General features: G+C 38.4%; 1 protein-coding gene across 2 annotated transcripts; it reads left to right on the top strand.

The window, feature by feature from the left end:
* The first annotated feature begins 2,995 nt into the window (after positions 1 to 2,995).
* LOC134532574 (peptidoglycan-recognition protein 2-like) lies at positions 2,996 to 13,775 on the top strand. 2 transcript variants are annotated; one of them, XM_063369111.1, is made up of 4 exons: positions 2,996 to 3,193; positions 7,263 to 7,482; positions 11,625 to 11,743; positions 13,481 to 13,722. In XM_063369111.1, the coding sequence occupies exons 1-4, from the start codon at positions 3,133 to 3,135 to the stop codon at positions 13,663 to 13,665; spliced, it is 585 nt and encodes a 194-aa protein (XP_063225181.1). In that variant the 5' UTR covers positions 2,996 to 3,132; the 3' UTR covers positions 13,666 to 13,722. The 2 variants fall into 2 exon arrangements, with proteins under 2 accessions (XP_063225181.1, XP_063225179.1); XM_063369109.1 differs by having other exon boundaries at positions 3,033 to 3,193; positions 11,609 to 11,743; positions 13,481 to 13,775.
* The last annotated feature ends 10,171 nt before the right edge of the window (positions 13,776 to 23,946 follow it).

Genomic DNA, 23,946 nt, shown 5'->3' with positions numbered 1-23,946 from the left:
CCCTCTACCCCGTCATGAGCAGACGTTTAGGTAGCTCTGTTAAAAACGGAATAATAATTTATAACGCACTAATAAAACCAATAATCACGTATGCAGCGCCGGTGTGGGCAACAGCAGCGGAATCTCACTTAATCAAGCTACAGAGAATTCAGAATAAGAGTATTCGTATTGCGACAGATGCGCCTGTGTATTGCCCCGTAAGGGCTATGCACAGAGAGCTCAAACTCGAACTTTTAAAACATTATTATTTCCGAACTGCGCAAAAATTCTATGATAAATGTGTCATAAGCAGAAACCCATATATTTCATCACTGGGCGAACAAGATCCAGAGTTGCATGGAAAATATAAAATGCCAAATTCAATCTTGGCTCACAGACCTCCGTAGTGTGCTGTGGCTGGTTGAGCGATCGGCCAATCAGTCTCCCGCGAGTTGAAACTTAAATTATAGACATTAACGAATAATTTGCTTATTCAAAATGGTCCGAAGCACGCAGGTGTAGGTTCGGCTCCCGGGAGTTCACTGCCTGTTGTGTTAGGGCTGACTCCCTATGTCCGACGGGCATGGCCCGCCTGGCAGGCTTCACCTCCAGTGCCGGTTGTGTTTCTGAAAGACATGGGATTTTGAATTACAAGCTTGCAACAAATGCCAGAATGCGAATAGGTCTTGACTTAATTCACCTGTAACTTTATAGGTACACCGACAGTTCCTCTATATTTAACTAGTATTATAGTAGTAGATATTAGAGATTTGTAAATTAGTAATAAGTCCTAGATACTAAGTAATAGCCATCAAAAATATATATATTTCTAAAATAATAATAAAAAATCTATAAAAAAAAATTTAAAAAAAATTAAAAAAAATATATATATATTTTTAGTTCTTATTTTAGTTTTATCTTAAGCACTGCACGTCCATCCCTGATTTGGGTGTTTGCATATTTCTTAACGAAATGCCTAGTTTGTAAGTCATTTATCTTTTTTCTGTTTTAGTTTCTTAGTTTTTTTAGGTGCTGACTGGCGGCGGAGTGAGTGGTCAGTGCAACCACTCACCACCAGGGGCGCTTGCGTCCCTGGTCACTAAATCCAGTCCTGGATAAAAAGCAAAGCGGACTACTAGTCCAAGTGCCCAACCCCCGCATGGTAGACTCTTTTCTACTCTGTCCAACACTTCATCCAGACCATCCTCTGTCTCCTGTAAACTCCTACACGTAATGCATGCCAATTTGCATCCCGCATGAATGTGCCCAGGGTTTTCCCTGTGTCTATGCAGGTTTTACCTGGGCCCAACCTATCTCTAGTTATAGTCTAGATTTAAGAGTGAGGGGAGTTAGTCATGGCGCCAATCGCTGCCATGGCTGGCCAATCCCCTCCTAGCACATGATGCATGCGACCCTCTCCTTGCATGGCTAATCCCAGCATGACTAGGCGTATAGGCTTCGGCCTGAGACGCACCTAGGTCCCTTCCTAACCCGGACCCCTCCAAAATACACTTAGTTTTAGTTAGGTTAGGAAAAAAAAAAAAAAAAAAAAAAAATCTCTCCCGCGGGCTGTTGGCTGGCAGTGCGTGGGGGATTTGTGGGCGTACGATGATACTCCACTCCCACTTAGTATATAAGTAATGTAGAGTAGGTATTTTACTATCAGAATAATGTAAGTCAATCATTATTTTTCAAAAATAATGTATTTAAAAAAAATGTCAATTTTTCTACCTGTGGAATAGTCAATGTTCAGTTAAGAAAACTACTTAAATAGCACCATTTTGTACCTTGAAATCCATATTTTCCCGGCGGAGGGCCCCCAGACCCCCCCCCCCCCCCCCCAACCTCATCATGTTTTGGTGTGAATGGAGTTATTGCTTCCCCTCATGTAAACCTCACGCCTCGCCACTGAATGGAACAACTGTAACATGCAACAAGGGTCCAAGTGCTTTAAGGTAGGTACCTCTTTGGTCTTGCAACACTGACTATGCAATTATGAAAAGTAAATTCACGCATATTTTAGTTTGGTTGGGCGAAAGGCTACTTCTGAAACACATCTATTGTCGCCTCTCAGCTCTGCAAGCTCGAGCAAACAATATTTTTATTTCACAATCTACAGAACGACCAGAGACGCGTAATTCTTTATAACATCATCAACTCACATTACCTTATTTCAAGTTTTCACCCATGTCTTACCCGGAACTCGAACCCAGGACCTCTCATGCCGCAAGCCAGTGTGCACCCGGCAGGGCTACGGAGTACGGAGGTCGGCTACTTGGCGTAAACAGGATGCTCGCCAAACCGCAAAGCAGTCAGGCGGTCGACCGCAGCCAGTGTTGCCAGATGTATCCGCATTCAGCTACACGTACACAAATTACTATGTACCCAGTACCGTACACGAGAAGATCCACTCGGGTACGCAAATCTACCCGAAATAAGGAAAAAGAAATTAATTATAAAAAAATTCAATAATATTCACTTGGAATGGAAAGCCAATTAGTCTTTTTGAAAACAGCCTCGGCTACGCTACTAAAGCACAACACAAACACGTCGCCATATTTATCATACGGGTATCTAATATTTACAATAATTTTACATCAATCATTAACCTGAAAATACAATTATTCGCATGAGGCTGGAATAGTAGTTTTAAAAGTTTACATTTCATCCCCATAACAATATTGGGTTTACTGCTAAGACCCGTGCGTAAGATTTTTAAATACTTTGTTGGTGTTTGCAAAAGGGGGGGGGCCCTTTTGCAAACACCAACAAAGTATTTAAAAATCTTACGCACGGGTCTTAGCAGTAAACCCAATATTGTTGCTTGTTAAACTATAAAATTTTACGTGGTCAAATTATCGTGATATTAAATAGAACAGTGTATATGATATTTGTATTAAAGAAGACAGCAATATTTTGTTTTCATCGTTTTTTTTTTCGTATGTACTTGAGTGACACCCGAACAGAGAATTTCTTGTACCGGAAATGTGTGTACTGTGGTTGGCAACACTGACCGCAGCGCCGGAAGCGGCGGGAGGCCGCACCACGCGTCCACGCTGGCGTCACGGAATAAACGTTTGTTTATTCTGTGCTGGTTGGCAGTAGTGTAGTACCTCGGGCAGTAGCCAAGGTAAGCCAGTAGCGACGGTAGCCATGGGCCAGCGAGGTCGCTGCCTGCTGCTGTGTGCGTGCCTGGTGATTGCGGTAGCGGTCGGTAAGTTGGCTCGTCTCTCGGTCCTCAGCTCTGGAATCACATGACGTGTGGACGCGATGCGAAACAAAATACGTACTGCGTCATTGTGAACAGGCGCACAAACATGTATGGCCGCCATCAATGCGTGCAGGTTTTGAGAGAAACGTGTTTAATTAAAATTAAACATTCAACAATTGAAAAAAATAGTCCTCTGCGTGGACACATTTCAGAGATTTCAAAAGTAAATTTAATAAACAAAAGTTTTTAAAATACGCAAATGACTAATATTATCACCACCACATCAGTTTCACCACCTGTCGCACGAATGTGAAGTTATAATGTTTACGAAATTTCTATGTTTTCTTTATATTTAAAACTTAAATTTCCTAAGCGCACGGTTTTTGTCGTGGCCATATTCCGCCTATTGAGTTGCACCGCCTGCGCAGGGCGTCTGCAGGATGACCTCTCAGCAGGGGCTGTCAGGGTCGGCAATACCTTTCAGTTTCAATTCGGTTTTCATGATTTCGTATTAGAAAAAAAAAACTTTCAAATATTTTACTGCTTCGTGTAATGTCGCGATTTCAACAAAGTTTGATCGTTAGCATTTTAAAAAACGAACCCGAATATAATTTATCATGAAAGAATGTTTGAAATTCTTAAGCCTAGTTAACAAAACCATAATCGAAATTGAAGTTTCAGGTTGGTTTATAAATGTTTCAATGAGTTTACGTTTTCAATTGTTCCAGGGTAGAGCCTTCGATCGTCCTTTTCTCTGGATGCTATTCCTTCCGTCTTCCCGAGCTCCCTGTAAAGCCCCTGTCTAAGATATTACGGCCCCTAGAAAGTAAATGGGCCCAGGGCCCCGCAAAGTCTAAGACCACCCCTGGCTATCGTACAAAGAAATGATGCAGTTAAAAAACATGTCATTAATACGTCAGATACTGGCCTTGTAATATTTACAAATTCATATGTCAAATAAATAAATTATTCTGGCTTGGGCGGTTCTGCCATTCCGTGCAAGAGCCGATCACGACGAGAAGACAAAACGGAAATCGGAACAGTACAGGCTCCTCGTTAGATCGAGCTACGCCGAAAAATTGTACTTGCGCAGAAATAAGTTAAGACTTGGACTCACACTCAGACTTACTCATTTTCATCTCTATCAGACAAACAGTAACGACACATTTCTGTATTAAATATTACTGAGATGTATAATTTTGCCCATGTAGTAATTTCCAAACAAATTACTTTTTTTATAACTAAATAAATTTGAGACAACTTTAAATCCGCCGGCAGGTTCCTCAAAAAATTTCTAGTGTTATATCAACTCTAAAGTAAGTTTTAATGAAAGCATGAGTGATTGAGAAAAATCTTCGTGTGTTTTAGTACTAGACGAATTCATTGGCTAGTTGGTATCTGGTATGTAAGGGTAGCAGCCAACATAAATTAAGGAATTATTGCGAGAGGGGGATTGAAAGATATTGTTTAATAAAGAAGGGGGTTTGTTGTATGTCCATATATGCCTTCGTGAAAGTGATGGGGGTCAGTCTGTTGGTGGACATCATGAATGTGATATTATATTATTAAATTTTCCTCGTAGGTTTCTAATGGAGAATCCCAAACTCGATGGTAAAAGTCCTTTTTGTAAATTAAAATATTTTATTAATTTTTAATGTGTTTAGATTGACCTCGTCGGGAAATAACGAGTACCTACTACGGACTCGGTGGCGTATGAAATTCATTTTATTTGTTTATTTAATTATTAGTGTTATTTTTGAGTTTTTAGGTAAATATGTAATCAAGGTTTCAGATTTCACTCGGAGTATCATATTTCCGTCGAAATGTCACATTTCAAGAACATCTGAGGTCAGTGTCAAAGGTCGAGGTTAAACCGGCAGCAAGATGGCGGCTGTTCACTTATCTGCATCTCACCTTGAACACTGTCCCAGAACCGGCATTTATCTACTACTCTCAGCATCCACTTGTATGAAGCAAGCTTTAAAGACTCTTCTAAATTAACCCATTTTTTATGAAGTTGTTTAAAAGTTTATATTTTGTAATCGCACGTGAATAAATAATTGATTGGATCAGACGGGCAGCAACAGCCGTGACAGCAACGGCAGCCACTTGTCCAAAAAAAAAAAAAAAAACATCCTTTGTTCTTTGTTGAAAAGGCACAAATCTCGATACGAAACTTGCACTGCAAGCTGCGGCAGGTGAAGAGGTTAAGAACAGTGATAGACAGCATTCTTGTATTTATGTGTGAAGTCTTAGCACGCGGTATACGGCATTTGGTGGGCGTAATTTCGTGAATGCGACGGATATGTGAAACAGGAAGTAGGGAGAAGCGTGCGGCGCGGCCTACAGTTGGCGCCCGTGCTGCAGCGTGTCAGCGAGCGAAAACGTTTCCACGTCGTTTGAAAAGAGAGAGAAAGGGAGATAGAAGAAAGAGCTGTTTACCATTCTTTCCGCTAACAGTGTTCTTGAACAGCGCGACGCATTGTCGTGTTGGCTTTTCTAATACGTTATAAATACGTTGTGAAGTTGTAATTCAAGGGCGCAACAACAGGGGGGGGGGGGGGGGGGGCAAGGGTATTTTGCCCTACCTCTGAAACCTTGAAGTGGGGGCAAACGGGGGCAAATAAAGTGCTGTGTAATCAATTTTTAGATAATAAAACTGCTTAAATAGCACCATTTTCCACCTTGAAATACTAATTTTCCCGGGGGAGAACCCCCGGACCCCCCGCTTCAATAGGGGGGATCGATGATTCTTTATAAAAAGGTATATTGCCCCCCCCCCCCTTTGGAAATTTAGTTGTTGCGCCCCTGTTGTAATGTATAATATATAATATAAATAATTTAATAAGTGTTTTATTAAAATACATAGTTTTGCATTCTGATTCATTTCTGGAAGTTATTTGTATAAAGCGAGTATTAATAAATAAGTTCTGTAATTTATATTCGAATCTTTTAAAATTTTAGGAACATTACTTTTAATTCCGTGCTAATTAATTTTAAGATTTGCACATAAAAACAACCAATTAATTATAAAACAAATAAGATTTTTTTTTTTCATTTTTGTTCTTTGGAAGTTTCAGCAATTCGCAAATGATTTGCATAAGAAATGTTATTTTTTTGTGAGAGATTTTCTATGGAATTTTTGCCCTACGAATTGGACAAAAATTAGCAAGTGAGATAATCGTTAGGAGGTGCTTTTTTTTTTTTTTTTTTACGGGAGACGTCGATACACCACTGATCATCGAGAATTGCGATCCGTACTTATGCGGTATTAGCGTCAACAGAATAAAGACAGCAGATGACGTCAGCAGAAGTATAACGAGCGACGTGCTCGACGGGTACAGCTGCGGCAGGTTGTTGCACGCACGCAGGTACTGCAGTGAGGTGCGTGCATGTGTGTGTGAGGGGGGACGCACCACAACGCCGAACGTACAATAACGCCGAAAACCATAACGCCGAATGCCAAATTGACTACAACGCCGACAGCTAGAAAAATTCCGTGTACCACAACGCCCGAAATACATTAACGCCGAAAAATGTCATTGCAGGACTGCCACAAAGGTTAGGTTAGGTAAGGTTAGCACACAAATTCATTCAGTTGTTTTTTTCATTTTGCTCCTGTGGCCCACAATCCCCGCAGCAACATTTTTTCGGCGTTACTGTATTTCGGCGCTGTGGTACACAGCAGTTTTCCAGCTGTCGGCGTTGCGGTAAATTTGGCATTCGGCGTTATTGTACGTTCGGCGTTGTGGTAACCAGGGGCGCAACAACTAAATTTCCGAAGAGGCGGGGGGGGGGGGGCAATATACCTTTTTATAAAGAATCATCGATCCCCCCTATTGAAGTGGGGGGTGGGGGGGTCCTCCACCGGGAAAATTTGTATTTCAAGGTGGAAAATGGTGCTATTTAAGCAGTTTTATTATCTAAAAATTGATTAAACAGCATTTTCTTTGCCCCCGTTTGCCCCCACTTCGAGGTTTCAGAAGGGGGGGGGGAAATACCCTCACCCCCCCCCCCCCCCCCCCCCCCGGTGTTGTTGCGCCCCTGATGGTAACGACCCTGTGCGCGGCAGCGGGACAAGGCGGAGACGACTGCCCGCGCATCATCGGCCGGGCCGGCTGGGGCGCCAGGCAGCCGCTGGCAGTGCACTACCTCATAGTGCCGGTGCAGTACGTGATCGTGCAGCACACGGCCACGCCCGCCTGCAGCAGCGTGACCGCGTGCGCCGCGCGGGTGGCGGGCCTGCAGGCCTTCTTCATGGACTCGCTGCACTACGACGACATCGGCCTGTCGTGAGTGTGCGCTCCCGCCTCCTCGCCACATACCAAGGGCGTCGCCGAGGTGGGGGTGGGGGGCAGGGCGGCAATTGCCCCCCCCCCCCTAGAGCCATTGAGATTCAAACAAATGTAGCCAAATGCAAAAAAAATACATACTTTTCCCACAACTTGCCCCCCCCCCCCCCCCCCTAGGCCATCATCGGTTGGCCATCGGCTGCCGACGCCCTTGCCACATACATAAACACCTGCTCAAAAGTTGTCCTGGGTCGCATAACAGTGAAATAAGCGTGCAGACGCGAAATTTTATTCCAGTGAACACTTATAAGTAGAGACCCGGAAAAATTCGCGCATTAATTTCGTGATAGGCTGAATTAAAAACATGTGTACAATTCTGCTGGTTCTGCTATTGGCTCGCAGTTTAAATGGGGCTCTCTGGACCAATGAGAGACTATCGACCAATGAAGCGTCGAATCACAAGCTACCCAGTGGAGACGCCTCACAATTTAGTACCCAATCAACACGCGTGTTTACTTGAGAAATGCAGAGGATAATGGAGGTTATCCTAGAGGTCATTGAATTCGCGAATTTTTCCGGTCCCTACTTATACGTAGAGACCGGAAAAATTCGCGGGTTAAATGACCTCCAGGATGAACTCCATAGTTCTACGTACACTCGGTCAAATGTCACCCACTCATTGGCTGCTGTCTTGTGAGACGTTCCAACGTAGCAGCCTGTTATTCGATAAAGCTTTGGTTGGGTGTTTCTCATTGGTCCAGAGTCATCCAGGTGAGTTTTGAGCCAATAGCAGAGGCAGCACTGAGGTACGTATAACTATTTGTATTTTAGCCTGTCGCGAAATGAATACGCGAATTTTTCCGGTCTCTACTTATAAGCAAATGTTAGTCGCTGAGTGTTTTAACTGACTAGTTATTAGAAGGTTCCTGTCTAGGCCCTGAGAACACAAAAGGTGATGAGATATTTCGCGAGCGCTAATCAGAAGATATATCTGCACACATTTCAACTATAACAGTGAGTTTAAATATAATCGGATTTTTGAAAAAAGTTTTGAATTTCGCTCCTGTTAAAATTAGTTTGGTTATTGTTCCCCACTAGAGTAAATATTATGACAATTGTTAAACATTTAAAACGCGTAATAATGTTTGAGCATTATTAGCGCACGGTGTGAAAAAAAAAAAAAAAAAGCTGAGACAGGCCAGGCTTGCTTGCACGAGTCGCTCCAACAAGTTTGATGAGCTCGCTGCCCAGCCGTCTCACACACAACCAAACAATTGAAAACAACGTATTCCAACTCTTGTTAAAATTAAAATTACAAATAATTGAATAGTGATGTGCACAAATGCAAAAAAAAACTGAGTTTGTGTACTCAAAAAAGTTCATGTTTAATAATCCCGATAATTTAATTAAGTATCTGAGGGTTTCATTGTATAAAATAAAACATTTATGCTCCTTCTAAACTCTGATTTATGCTCCTGCGTAACCCTTAGGTAAGCTATTACCAAGAATTCTGTACTCAGGAGTACTGCAAGTTCCAATAAAATATAGTTGTATTCAAATAATGTGAATATTTCTCAAACAGTAAGCAAATCTCACTAAACTAGTGTCATATAAATTCTTAGTCTTCAGAAACTGATCGATTTAAGGTCAGGACTATCATTACCAGAAATTACGGAGATGTCAGTATGAAAATGTAAGTTTTAATTTGACATCTCCAAAACTATCATAAATTTAGAACTTAATTTAAGATTTTGAAAACGCCTATTTGCAAACAGTTGTTTGAATAGCTTTCCAGTATTAGCTACGCAGATTCAGCACGGTAAAAAAAAAAAAAGTCAAAAGTGATATAAAAACGTTAACTTTTCAGTGGCTATAAAACCAATTACATAAAATGTTTGTACAATAACTAACACACTCTTTTTATAGCTAACATTTATTTCAAAATAACTTTACCATCGACAGTGCAAGCTCTTAAGTATTATTTTATTAGTCTATATTTCTATATAATTATTGTACAGCGGCACTGTAAGAATATTTTCAAGAAAAGAACTAAAAAAAGCCACACTAGTTATACAAATTATATTTCACTTTTATGAAATTACATAATTCATGCTAAACGACCAACATAAAAACACATAAATTTAGGACACACGAAACTACAGTAAACTCGTTGAGTCACATCATATCAGTGTTAAGAAGACTGCAAGTATCCGCTCTACCACTCTGGTTCTGGGGTAGAGCGCCTGCCTTGTAACTTGTAGGACCCGGGTTCGCGCCCCGGCTCCTCCAAGGCGGATTGCCCAGACAAAATGGTGGCATTTTCTCTGGTAGGAATACAATCCCTTGTAACAAGTCAGACTACCAAAGAAACGGTGGGTGGAACAGAAAAAAACCTTCCAGGTGGCTTCCAAATGGGGAGCCCGTTTCTTTTCTTGGGCTCCCCATGCGGTGGCCATTCCGGGGGTTTCTCCGGGGGAACGGAGTTTTGCAAAAATATTTTTTTAGTTTTGTAGCGTTTTAGTTTTTAGTAACTGTAGCATTATCATTCCACCATGTTATTAATAAAGCTCAAACAAACATTTAATTTTTGTTTTGTTTTCTACATAAAATATTTCAGTGTGTGGTTGTATACCGATGTTGTGTGTCCAACCATTTATCGGTATATATGTTCTTGAAGTATTATTGACAATTAAATTTTAGTCACAATATATTGACCAATACCTTTGTTATGTAGTATTTTAGAAGTATTCGACGAAAAAATATTCATAGGTACACGAATTTTATTCCTAAAAATATTATTTCTGAAAAAACACATAGTTTTCAATAAGGAAGATCGTCTTTAACACACACGTGCGCGCGCACCAGTATAACATCCAGATATTAAAAAAATATTCTATTTATTTCAACATTTGCAAAGCCTTTGATACTTTCCAACACAATCTTATGATAAAAAAATTATCAATTATTATATGTGTGTTTTAATTAATTTTTCACTCTTCAGTCCAATTTGCAAATGCAATTTCATGTTATTAGGTGTTCCGCAAAGTAGTAGTTTGAATTTGTATAACCCAGTAATCTGTAATTAAAAAAGTACAACATTTTCCACTGCTAAGTTTTAAACCACAATCCTTTAGTAGCTTATTAATCATACACTATAACTACTGCGCTACGTGTAATACCAGTATCCTTAGGTTTTTTAAAACTTGAAATTACGTTTTACTATGACTTTTTTTTCGTTTATCAAATAAATTCCAATGTAGTTTCACTTTCATAAAATTATTTTTGGTACACCAATACGTTTGGTATGTCCCCATATTTCTTATGAAAGTGATTATATATGTGTTTATGTTCATAAATGTGGGTCCGCCACCTTTCTTTAAAAACCGTACATTACTATTTTCATCAACACTGAAACATGGGCCTACAGTAGAAGCCGTAGGCAACGCGGATTTTCACACAAATGAAATTGAACCACCCAAAATAACATACCACCTTCATTGATAATTCTCCAAAATTTCCCTCCAGCTTTGGATGTGGAGATACGTTCCCTTCCGACTACGTTCACCACTGCTTATGTTTATTTATTTATTTTTTTTAGTTGAAATTTCTTTGCTGCAATTTTCCGAACATATGAGGGGAATAGTTAGGTAGGCTACGTTGTTGGGGAACCGTTAGAGAGGAAGACGGCAGGCAGGGGCGCAACAACAGGAGGGGGGGGGGGGGGGGTAAGGGTATTTTGCCCCCCCTCTGAAACCTTGAAGTGGGGGCAAACGGGGGCAAAGAAAGTGCTGTGTAATCAATTGTTAGATAATAAAACTGCTTAAATAGCACCATTTTCCACCTTGAAATATAAATTTTCCCGGGGGAGGACCCCCAGACCCCCCGCTTCAATAGGGGGGGGGGGATCGATGATTCTTTATAGAAAGGTATATTGCCCCCCCCCCCCTTTTGGAAATTTAGTTGTTGCGCCCCTGACGGCAGGAGAAGGTAGAAATTACGCACCATGCTAGCATACTTGCACAATAACATAATTGAGTGCTCGCACACTAGCATATAGTGTTTCCTATACCTAATGATAATGGCCTCCACGCTGGAAGCACGTGGGAACTGGAGGGCTGGAGGGCAGGGGGTCCGTGCCGCAGGTTCCTGGTGGGAGGCGACGGCAACGTGTACGAGGGCGTCGGCTGGCACCGCGTGGGCGCGCACACCCGCGGCTACAACTCCCGCGCCGTCGGCGTCTCGCTCATCGGCGACTTCCGCGGTCAGTGCATTGCTTCCCGAGACTGCCACACGCATTTCAACTTGCAGCTGGACCAATAATTTTTTTTTTTTTTGACGTGACAACGTCTAATAAATCGATGAACGCAGGCTGCACGCACGAAAAAAAGTGTCCCGTTACGCTGTGTCCCGTTACGCTCATTGTACGCTTGCGCCGCACCGACAGAAGTGAAAACTTAAAACTTTGTTTATAAATGTGTAATATGAAATAATTTCTACTTCAAATGTACGTAAGAAAATGAATCTGATTACTAGTAGGTATAATTTCAAATATTTATTCTTTTATTATTAAAAAAAGTAGCATCTGTCGGCGAGTGCAGTAATGATAGGTTATGTTAGATATTTGATTACAGATTATGTATATGAAAACTTGTTCATAATTATATTTAAACGAAAAGTTAATGTGGTTTTCATTGCTTATTACAACAATTTCGGCAATAAATGTTAATTATTCTTGCATTTTAAAAATCTGATTACTAGTTTAATTGCAAGTATTTATTCTTTTATTATTAAAATAAAAATGATTCAATTTTATTCATAAAAGTATGCAATCATTTCATCAATGTTTTGTTATGACGTTGTCACGTTAAACTATCGTCCGTAACCCGACTTTACACACAATCAATTTTTTTAATAATAAAGAAACTAATAAAGATCGCAGGCTTTCACGGCCATTGTCTGTATTTTCTTGGCTTCTGGGTGCAGGCCGTATCTTGCGACGTTTCGGCAATCATTGCAGGTAGTACGAATACAATCTAGATTGTAAGCCTGGCAACACTGCCGTGGGGGCCGCGGAGGGAATTGCCAACCCGACCTTCGTTTCGCGACATTTCCCACCGTCGCCCCGGCACGGGCAGACAGACGCCACGACCATCTTCAGCTGATCGTAAACCACAACCCAGTAGTCATTCATCCGGGAATATCTCTTCAAGTTCGAAGCACTTCTGTTCCGTTGCGATCATGTAATCTCGTGAGCTGTTTAAATTGTGATTGATATTCGTTTCTAGAAAGAAAAAAAAATTGGTTGTCTGTAAAGTCGGTTTACGGACGATAGTTTAACGTGACTACGTCATAACAAAATATTGATGAAATGATTGCATACTTTTATGAATAAAATTGAATCATTTTTTATTTTAATAATAAAAGAATAAATACTTGAAATTATACTAGTAATCAGATTTTTAAAATGCACGAATAATTAACTTTTACTGCCGAAATTTTTGTTGTAATAAGCAATGAAAACCACATTAACTTTTCACTTCACTTTATAAACAGTCGACGAAACAGTTCACGTGTAGATGACTTGTAATTAATTTTAAAAACTGGCGTTTTGCTATAAAGTTTAAATATAACTATGAAAAAGTTTTCATATAAATAAACTGTAATCAAATATATATCATCAATTATATCAATCACCATAATTTTTTAGTCAATTGTAACGTAACCTATTATTATTTCACTCGTCGACAGCGTAACGGAACAATGAGCGTAACCGGACACAGCGTAACGGAACAATGAGCGTAACGGGACACGGCGTTACGGGACACTTTTTCGTGCGTGCAGCCGGCGTTCATCGATTTATTAGACGTTGTCACGTCAAGAACTGTTTTTGTGCTGCATGTAAAAGAAGACCAGTATTCGTCCTTGCTGTTGTCTTGGCTGCCCAGCGGGCAGGCACCAGGTCCCGGAGAGTGGAAGGCGGAGGGCGTGTCTGCTGCAGAGGAGCTGCCCCCGCCGGCGCAGCTGGAGGCGCTGAAGAAGCTGCTGCAGTGCGGGGTGTCCCTGGGCGAGCTGCACCCCGACTACAAGCTGCTGGCGCAGCGCCAGGTGTCTGCCACCGAGAGCCCGGGCATGGCGCTGTTCCTCGAGCTGCAGACCTGGCCGCAGTGGGTCGAGCAGCCGTGACCCTGCTCCCCGCCTCTGTAACCTGCTTCAACCTTAATAAACCATGCATGAACACAGCCCGACCGTGTTTACATACCACGACCGTAGATTCATAGATTGACAATGCCCACCATATGAAAGACAAGATATAATGTGCCTGACTAAGTGTTAGAATTCAAATCTTTAAATAAAACATATGTGTCTTGTATCAGAAAAACCTTAAAAAAAACACACCACGTGAGGTACTTTGGGCAATACATAAACCTATCATTACCAGTTGAAGGAGGACTATTCGTAAAGTAAGCTCCGTTTGGTTATATGGAGAAAAAAAAACTCGTTAGAAAAAGGTTTTTATTGGCATTTTCAGTTTACTACATATCTACTTCTCATTTTCACATTATCATTATTCAGTTACAAACACGTTTCGCAATGCTGCACCAGTTTCTTCAACCCCTCTGCATAGAGGTTCGCCGCCTGGGAATGGAACGGACGCCTTGGCCATAGGCTTCATGGACTTCGAATACGCAGTGCGTGTAGCCTAATTAAATGCGCTTAGTAGACATCTGGAAAACGTTTAAGCAATCTCCATTGAGTCTAAAAATTTTGACTACCATGTTTTGGGAAGAAAAGGGTGTCATTTTGGTTGATTTAATGAAATGTGGGTCAATAATTCAAGCAATAATTACAAAATTACTATTGTCAACTGATTAAATTTCCAGCTGGCGAACTCCTATGCAGAGGGGTTAAAAAGAAACTGGTACAGCATTTGGAAAAGTGCTTAGAAGTGAATGAAGATTATGTTAAAATGGGAAGTAGGTCTGTATTAAAATTAACTGTCAATAAAACCTTTTTCTCTCGAGTACATATACTTTTCGCATTTTCCTCGTGTCTTGAATAAGTAGGCACTCCATGGTTCGAGTCAACGATGTCCTGCTAGACTGTGAGGAAAGCGATATTCTGCTGGGTGGTAACTCATGTCAGAATCAACCCAAGATGAATGTCCGATGGACAGTGGCCAGCACACTGCTCAATTTATTCCCCACTTTTGTGCGAATGGTCACCTTTTTCAAGAAGTCACACAATAAATAATTAAAGTAAAGAACTTTAACTACCTATATCAAGTACAGTTAATGGCATATTATCAAATTTACCTTAATAATAATTGTGACCATGTAATAATAGGGATGTCCTGCGCTGTGGAACTTAAATAATTAAAGAGGGAGAGAGTCAAGAAGGCATGCCAATTGCAGATGTGTAGAGCCTCTCAAAGCCACGGTGCCCTGATTGGCTAGTGGAGGCAGTTAGTAATGTGTGGATTGTGTGGATGGTTGCTGAAAAGTGACGAGTGCTTGGTTTTCCACAAATAACTTCCAAACTGATACATAAAATCTAATAGTGGTAAATCTTGATAGAGTTCACTAATTGGCAGTATCTGACAAAAAGGGTTATAAATGGGGGAAGGTTGAAAAAAAAAACTGAAAAACCACAGTAACTCCCATATCATGGAATATATCACATCCATTTAAACATATTATCACTTGTAGGAGTAATACCAAAATATTTTGTCTGAAAAAATGTTTGATATGACCAAACATAACTTTGGACGGAAAAAAAAATCATAAATCCTTTCATAGAAACAACATTGAATTCATGCAGATTTTGTATTAATATTATAATGTACACTTTTGAATCCATACTATTTTATTATAACACATAAAATTATTATCTAAAGCTTTCATCTGAAATAATTTTTCATTCAACCAACCATTACTGCAAGGGGTAGAATAAACAAGGGTAGGGGACAAAAACAAAACTCCCTTTGCAGGCACATCAAATTCGTACAAATTTTGTATTAATCTTATTATTTTTATACAAAACTTTTGTCTGAATTTTTTTTAATAGACGAACCATTGCTGCAAGGGGTTTAAAAAATGAGAGGTACAATTTAAAAAAAATCATAACTCACTTAGTAGGTACACCATCAAATCCGTTTGAATTGTTTGTAAATCTTATAATTTTAATCCAACACTTGTGTGAAACAATTTTTGATAAGTCAAACATTGCTGCAGGGGGTAGAAAATACAAAAAAAATCATACCTTTTAAAATATTAAATCCATTTCTTTTTATTGTAAAACTTTAAAATACTATCTACAACTTTCATACAAATTTTTTTTATGACCAACCATTACTGCAAGGAGTAGAAACTAAGAGGGTTTGAAAGACAAAAAAAATCCCTTAATATGCACACTATTAAATCCGTTCAAATGGTTTGTATACCGTATCAATATTATCTAAAACATTTTTTTGAAATAAATAATTTTTGATACGACCAACTATTACTGCAAGGGATGGAAAAAACAAGGGTTGGAAGACAACATAAAATTCATAACTCCCTTAGTAAGGACACAATAGAATCCTTTCAAATTGTTTGTAAATCTTATAATTTTTGTATAAAACTTTTGTCTGTAAGAATTTTTGATAATACAAACCATTATTGCAACGGGCTGAAAAAACCTGGGGTTGGAATAAGAAAATAAAACTTCCCTAACCGGTACATTATCGAATCAATTCATATTTTTGTTTGACTGTCTAAACATTGACTAAAACTATACTTAAAATAATTTTTGTTTACCCAACCATTACTGCAAGAGGTGAAAATAACAAGGTTTGAAAGCAAAAAATAATAATCATTACTTTTGATTTCAATACATAAATCTGCGTCTAGTCTCAGTGGTGGTCCAGATGGGATTGGAGACCAGGATGCCAGGACGCCATTTATATGCGCATGTAGTGGAAGTGATGTAATAAACATTGCTGCAGCATGCTGCGGACAGGACTGGGACCAGGGTTTTAATTAATGGCAAGGAGGTACGAAGTGACCACGTAGTTCTGTTTACATGTATGAAAACTACCATAAGTTAAAACGCGACCATATAGTCCTAATACTCAAACGACATGAGTAAATTATGTCTTTCATCTTAGAAAGAATTTGTATAAATAAGCAGCATACAAATTCTTGTGATTCTAATTAACGTTTTAACTCCAGGTCACTAGGTGAAATGAAATGCAATCTAGTGACCGATAATCACAATTCCCTGACAACCGACGCGTGTGAAAACTTATAAGTAGAGACCTGCAAAAATTCGCGTATTAATTTCGTGATAGGCTGAATTTCAAACATGTGTACATTTTTGCTGGTTCTGCTATTGGCTCGCAGTTTAACTGGGGCTCTCTGGACCAATGAGAGACTATCGACCAATGAAGCGTCGAATCACAAGCTACCCAGTGGAGACGCCTCACAATTTAGTACCCAATGAACACGCGTGTTTACTTGAGTGGTGCAGAGGATAATGGAGGTCTATCCTGGAGGTCAATGAATTCGCGAATATTTCCGGTCCCTACTTATGAGTAGAGACCGGAAAAATTCGCGGTTTAAATGACCTCCAGGATGAACTCCATAGTTCTACGTACACTCGGTCAAATGTCACCCACTCATTGGCTGCTGTCTTGTGAGACGTTCCAACATAGCAGCCTGTTATTCGATAAAGATTTGGTTGGGTTTTTTCTCATTGGCCCAGAGTCATCCAGGTGAGTTTTGAGCCAATAGCAGAGGCAGCACTGAGGTATAACTATTTGTATTTTAGCCTGTCGCGAAATGAATTCGCGAATTTTTCCGGTCTCTACTTAAAAGCAAATGTTAGTCGCTGATTGTTTAGGCGTTAGTAGGTCTAATCTATAAACTGGTGTTTTATCTGACTAGTTATTAGAAGGTTCCTGTCTAGGCCCTGAGAACACAAAAGGGGATGCGATATTTCGCGAGCGCTTATCAGAAGATTTATCTGCACACATTTAAACTATAACAGTGAGTTTAAATATAATCAGATTAAAAAAAAAGTTTTGAATTTCGCTCCTGTTAAAATGAGTTTGGTTATTGTTCCCCATTAGAGTAAATATTATGACAGTGACAAACATTTAAAACGCCTAATGATGTTTGAGCATTATTAGGACACGGTGTGAAAGAAACAAAGCTCAGACAGGACAGGCTTGCTTGCACGAGTCGCTCCAAATTGTTTGATGAGCTCGCTGCCCAGCCATCTCACACCCAAGCAAACAATTTAAAACACCGTATTCCAACTTTTGTTAAAATTAAAATTAATTGAATAATGATGTCACTGCGATGTGCACAAATACTAAACAAAAAAAAACTTCTGTGGTTGTGTATTAAAAAAAGTTCATGTTTAATAATCCCGATAATTTAATTAAGTTTCTGAGGGTTTCATTGTATGAAATAAAACATTTATGCTCCTGCAAAAACTCTGATTTATGCTCCTGCGTACCCCTTAGGTAAGCTATTACCAAGGATTCTGTACTCAGGAGTACTGCAAGTTCCAATAAAATATATAGCTGTATTCAAATAATGCGAATATTTCTAAATAAGTAATCAAATCTCACTAAACTAGTGTCATCTAAATTCTTAGTCTTCACAAAGTGATCGATTTAAGGTCAGTACTATCATTACCAGAAATTCCGGCGATATCAGTATGAAAATATAAGATTTAATTTGACATCTCCAACACTATCATAGATTTAGAACTTGATTTAAAATTTTGAAAACGCTTATTTGTAAACAGTTGTTTGAATAGCTTTCCAGTATTAGCTACGCAGATTAAGCACGGTAAAAAAAAAAAAAAAAAAAAAAAAAGCCAAAAGTGATGTAAAAAGAGTTCACATTTCTGAGGTTTTAAAAACAAATGAATAAAATTTTTATACAATAACTTCATGCTTGTAAGCATTTTAACTAAACACACTCTTTTTATATCTAACATTTATTTCAAAATAACTTTACCATCGACAGTGCAAGCTCTTACGTATTATTTTATTAGTCTATATTTCTATATAATTATTGTACAGCGAGACTGTAAGTATGTCTGCAGGAAATCAACTAAAAAATATGCCAGACTAGTTATACAAATTATATTTCACTTTTATGAAATTACATAATTCATGCTAAACGACCCACATAAAAACACATAAATTTGTTCGTTAACAAGGTTAGACACGTGTTGATGACACACGAAACTACAGTAAACCTGTGGAGTCACATCATATCAGTGTTAAGAAGACTGCAAATATCCGCTCTACCACTCTGGTTCTGGGGTAGAGCGCCTGCCTTGTGACTTGTAGGTCCCGGGTTCGCGCCCCGGCTCTTCCAAGGCGGATTGCCCAGACAAAATGGTGGCATTTTCTCTGGTAGGAATACAATCCCTTGTAACAAGTCAGGCTACCAAAGAAACGGTGGGTGGAACAGAAAAAAACCTTCCAGGTGGCTTCCAAATGGGGAGCCCGTTTCTTTTCTTGGGCTCCCCATGCGGTGGCCATTCCGGGGGTTTCTCCGGGGGAACGGAGTTTTGCAATTTTTTTTTTTTTTTTTTTAGTTTTGTAGCGTTTTAGTTCTTAGTAACTGTAGCATCTTCATTCCACCATGTTTTAAATAAAGCTCAAACAACATTACAATATTTTTTTTTGCTTTTGTACATAAAATATTCGAGTGTGTAGGTGTATACCGATGTTGTGTGTTCAACCATTTATCGGTATATATTTTTCTTGAAGTATTATTAACAGTTAAATTTTAGTTACAAACTATTGATCAATACCTTTGATATACAGTATTTTAGAAGTTTTCGACGAAAAAATATCCATGAATTTTATTCCTAAAAATATTATTTCTGAAAAACCACATAGTTTTCAATAAGGTAGATCGTCTTTAACACAAACAGTATTATATGTGGTATTAGATGTCCGTTAAGTAGTAGTTTATCTCAAATACTCTTTAATATTTAATAAATGATATTCCAACTGTAATCGTAATTGATCAAGAAAAGATGCGGATGAAAATATATATAATTGGGAAATATTTTTGTGAAACTATTCATCAAGATATTTCAGCTGTCCAGATCTGGTTTTCAAGTTAACAGTCTCTGAATTACGATAGCATTTATTGTATAACATTAAGTAAAAAAACTAATTCAATTAATTAGAATTATCACATATAAATAAATGACATTAACCGTGGTATCCTTCGAGTTATAGTGGATGACAAGTTTTTGTTTTTCACTAACTATTAGTCGCACTTGAAGATCTTAGGTCTTATTAAATTTATAACTTTCTCTGCATCAATACCTGATTGTATACTTTGTTCTTCAAATTGATTATATATGAAGTAGAATATTGTGTCGTAATTTAGAATTAAATAAATAATTCTGATTGTAATAGAATTGAAAGTATGCAGAAAAAATTCTTAAATTAATATTTTAAACTTTCAGGCTTTTAAATTCCTTTTAAATATGCTACATTCCTATGTAAATTTAATTTGCATGTTCTATTTACTAGACGTTCAATCAGTGATACATATTTTATTATATACGTTTTTGATGCTTCAGACATAATGTCTCGGTTTGGATTAAGAATTTCAGCTTGCAATTATAGAATCAGTGACACTTTTAAAACCATTAGTAACTACAAAATTTGTAAAAAAATTATAATTAATTTTGAATAATCTAGAAACATTCATTGGTAAAAAATTAAGCAAAATGTTATTTAAAACTTTTATAATCTACATATTTATTTTGTATACTCCATTTCAGTTTCTGTTTAAGATTTTTTTGAAAACCAAAGTAACCAATAAGTTAATATGAACTTATGAATCTTTATTTATCTGTGTGTTGTGTTGTTTCGTGTTTTGTCGTAAAGTTATTGATGTGTAGGTGTGTCTTGTGTTTTTGGTTGTTTTTCTATGTGCTTATATGGTACTAACTATTTGTTTTATGCATGTGTCATTGTAGTAGTAGGTGTATATAGTTCATATGGGGACACCGGAGGCCGTAAGGGGATCGGGGATCCAGTAGATGGAAAAGACCGATTCAAGAACAGGCGCAGGAGCTAGGAGCCGATCTTGAACTTTGATCTTGACCTTGAAATTTGACCTTGACCTTGATATTCAACCCTGACATTTAGCCTTGCGACCCTCGATGTTGCCAACCTCTTGGATGACATCATCGGCGGCCATCTTGGATGAACGCATCTAATCCATGCTAATCCATATGCCAATCTATGCTAATCCGTATGCAAATCTATGCTAATCCGTATGCCAATCTATGCTAATCAATGCTAATCCGTATGCCAATCTATGCTAATCCGTATGCCAATCTATGCTAATCCGTATGCCAATCTATGCTAATCCATCCGTTATTTGGTTTTCTAGAAAAAAACCTACGCATCGAACACCCCACTCCTCTACATTACGAATAAACCATCTAGCATCCCGCTCCTCTGTTACAATGACATCGTCATCGAACACCCCACTCATCCCTGTTACAATTTTTCGTTACACCGCATTCTTTAAAATAATTTATTATCAATTATATATATATGATTGATAATATATATATATAATTTATAATAAATTATTTTAAAGAATATATATATACCATCGTTGTCTGCCAGAGGCAGCCATCTTATTTAGTGGAGACCACCATCTTGATTTCATCTGATGGTATCATCAAGTGTAGGTTTTTAAAGTACGCTAGTGTATGTAAGGTCGAGTTCCTATCCCGTACCAGCATTATTATGACCCTTATAGACAAAAATCCAAAAAATCCAGTCATTTTGCTGTTGTAACCACCATGTTTTCTTATAGGTTTTAACTAAAATATATGTTATTAATACTATCGTTGTGGATGCGATAGTTAAAGTAATGATAATTTAAAAAAAAAACATTTTTTACTCCATCTTAGCGGACCAGAAATTTTTCAGAGTCCTAACTCACAAGTAATATTCTCTTCTCATGTTTGCGTACTCGTATTTAAAAAGCTGCATGGAAGCAGATATTTTTATTGTCTGCGCATAATTACATTTTACCATTCTCTAAGACATTTATAAGTATCAGTACCTTGGGGGATATAGGTTATAACAATTAAAAAATAATAAGTAATATGTAGGTAAAATCTTATTTATTAAATTATGATAAAAAGGCACGAAAAACTGAATTCAATTTGATCTGACAGTTTAAATGAAGCAGAATAATATGCTACGCATAGTAACATTTTTTTATTTCCTAATAAGAAAAATACTTACTTAAATTACACAAAGTTCATTTTTGAAAGTCTCAAGCCTGTGCAAAGCCCACCAGCATTCCATGTCTCCCCTAGACCATAGAGCGCCTGTGCTGCTTTCCCTGTACCAATAAAACTACTCTACATAAAAATATTTCCCTCGCATTTCAGCATCTTAAAAACACATTTTGTAGACTTTAAGGGCGCGGTTACACGGGAGTCTGAACTACTTCAGGTGAACATGTTCAGCTGTTGATTATGGTTACACACAGTCTGAACATGTTTCGTTCGAGGCCATTTCCCATTTAACTTAAACAGGTTGGCAAAGTAGTTCAGATCGACATATCTTCTACATTAGCCTCTGATTGGCTGTTTAGAATATAAACAGTCCTTTGCAGAAATTCAAGATGGAAAGTGTTCCTGGCACAAGTTCGAGAATATTTTACCTAATGCAACAAAAAAAAATCAACAGGTAATTATATTATTTATATTTTTTTAATTGATCCTGACCTTAATTTTCTTAAAACTGAGATAGGTACTCTCACTCAAAAAAAAAAAAGTTTAAAAATTTTTACTGTGCATGTTGTTTAAATTCCCGATTTGTAAAAAAATATTGAGCAATATGAAAACACATTCCATTTATGCTGATAATGCTGTATAAACAAGTGAGAAAATCCCGCGTTTTCTGGATACAAAATAGAGAAGATCAACAACACAGTTATTCGTTGACAGTAGACAATCGGTTTTAGAGCTGAACACACTTTTCAGCAACTACCGTGTAACCGTACACTTTCGCGTTTGTAAACGTGTTTACTTAAACATGTTCACCTGAAGTAGTTCAGGGTCCCGTGTAACCGCGCCCTAAATAATTTAATATCTGAGTTTTTTGTGTACTGTCACCCTAAAAATTAAAACATTACATAAGAAAATCCTTGAATATTTGCGTTGGATTTGCACTAATTAAATAATGATCTACAATTACTTCAAGTATTCCAGTGTGCAAAAATGTAAATTCGATTTTACGAGTAATGCCGTATAATTCAGCACTGCTTCTTATAACACATTTTTGGAAAAAATGTTTTTCTTCTCGTCCGCGATCTAGAAGTTGTTTGTTATTACAGACGCGCTATCTGTAAACTTTAAAGTTAACCTCAGAAACAGCTCGAGGGTTGACAGCGCTACCTACCGAGTATTCTATACACTACTTCGAGAGCAAAGCAGCTCTGCTCTTGCCTTGGAGCGTATAAGAAAATATGGCAGAATTCCGTCTCGTCCTGTGAAATTATGGCAGTCTTCCGTTATGGTACTTTTACGCCTTTTTCGAAGAAGGCCAGGTGGAATACTGTCATAATGGTATATTTCCAGTATGGTAGTCTTCCGCGCCCCCGTTTTTGTATATCTGCACAATTATGCTCTTGACTTGTGCATTTGGATGAGAGGGTGCATTCTGCGAGTGGGAACTGGTACCTACTTGTGGGGTAGGCACTGGGCTTTACTGCACTCTAAAGCACTCTAATAACCTATAGGAATGACAGTAAATCAAAATAACAGCTGCTGAGTCGAACCTAAATTTTTTAGAGGATTGGAATCAGGATAGTAAATACCAAGTGTGCACGTTTCACACTTACAAGGTTCTGCTTTGGACATGAGACAGTAACCGCTGCATTTTACTTTACGATACTACATCACAAATTAAACACTGCACTTACATAAAACATTAAGCATTTTACGAAAATATGTGGTTTTGCGTGTTTTGCTTTGAGATGAAATTACGAAAAATACTTACACTTAACTTGCACTTTGGCAATGATAAAACAAACAAAAAAAAAATTGCCCTTTATTCACTCGGGTATATTCTAATAGCAGTTTCAAGGAAATTTTTTGGCTCTTGTTACTGTAGTTTAGTTATTAACATGTGACCCGACGATGTTTGCACTGACCATGGATTGACATTAGGTACATTGTCTCTTTGTGGCAGGCAGGCATGTGTGCGGCTGCATTAGTACAAGTTCTGTGGTTGGAGTTGGCCAGTGCCATATACTGTACACCCTAACACATATGGCATGGAGATTCTAATTTGAAGGCAGTCTGGGTAGGCCCAGTTCTGCAAAGACAGCCAAGTGGCACAGGGGGATGTGGAACAAGGTTTCAGGTGAGTGACTATATTTGCCAGACAGACGAAACTTTGTT

Source organism: Bacillus rossius, chromosome 6, assembly GCF_032445375.1.
Source record: "Bacillus rossius redtenbacheri isolate Brsri chromosome 6, Brsri_v3, whole genome shotgun sequence".
NCBI classification, from domain to species: Eukaryota; Metazoa; Arthropoda; class Insecta; order Phasmatodea; family Bacillidae; genus Bacillus; species Bacillus rossius.
Note: the sequence above shows the minus strand (reverse complement) of the source record. Positions and strands in the feature narration are given on the sequence as shown.

Bases quoted from the DNA above. Each gene is read 5' to 3' on its own strand.
- LOC134532574 (XM_063369109.1), top strand. From the start codon at position 3,133: ATGGGCCAGCGAGGTCGCTGCCTGCTGCTGTGTGCGTGCCTGGTGATT. The intron at 3,194-7,262 runs GTAAGTTGGCTC...TGTGCGCGGCAG, and splicing joins GGTGATTGCGGTAGCGGTCG to CGGGACAAGGCGGAGACGAC. The intron at 11,744-13,480 runs GTCAGTGCATTG...TGTCTGCTGCAG, and splicing joins GCTCATCGGCGACTTCCGCG to AGGAGCTGCCCCCGCCGGCG.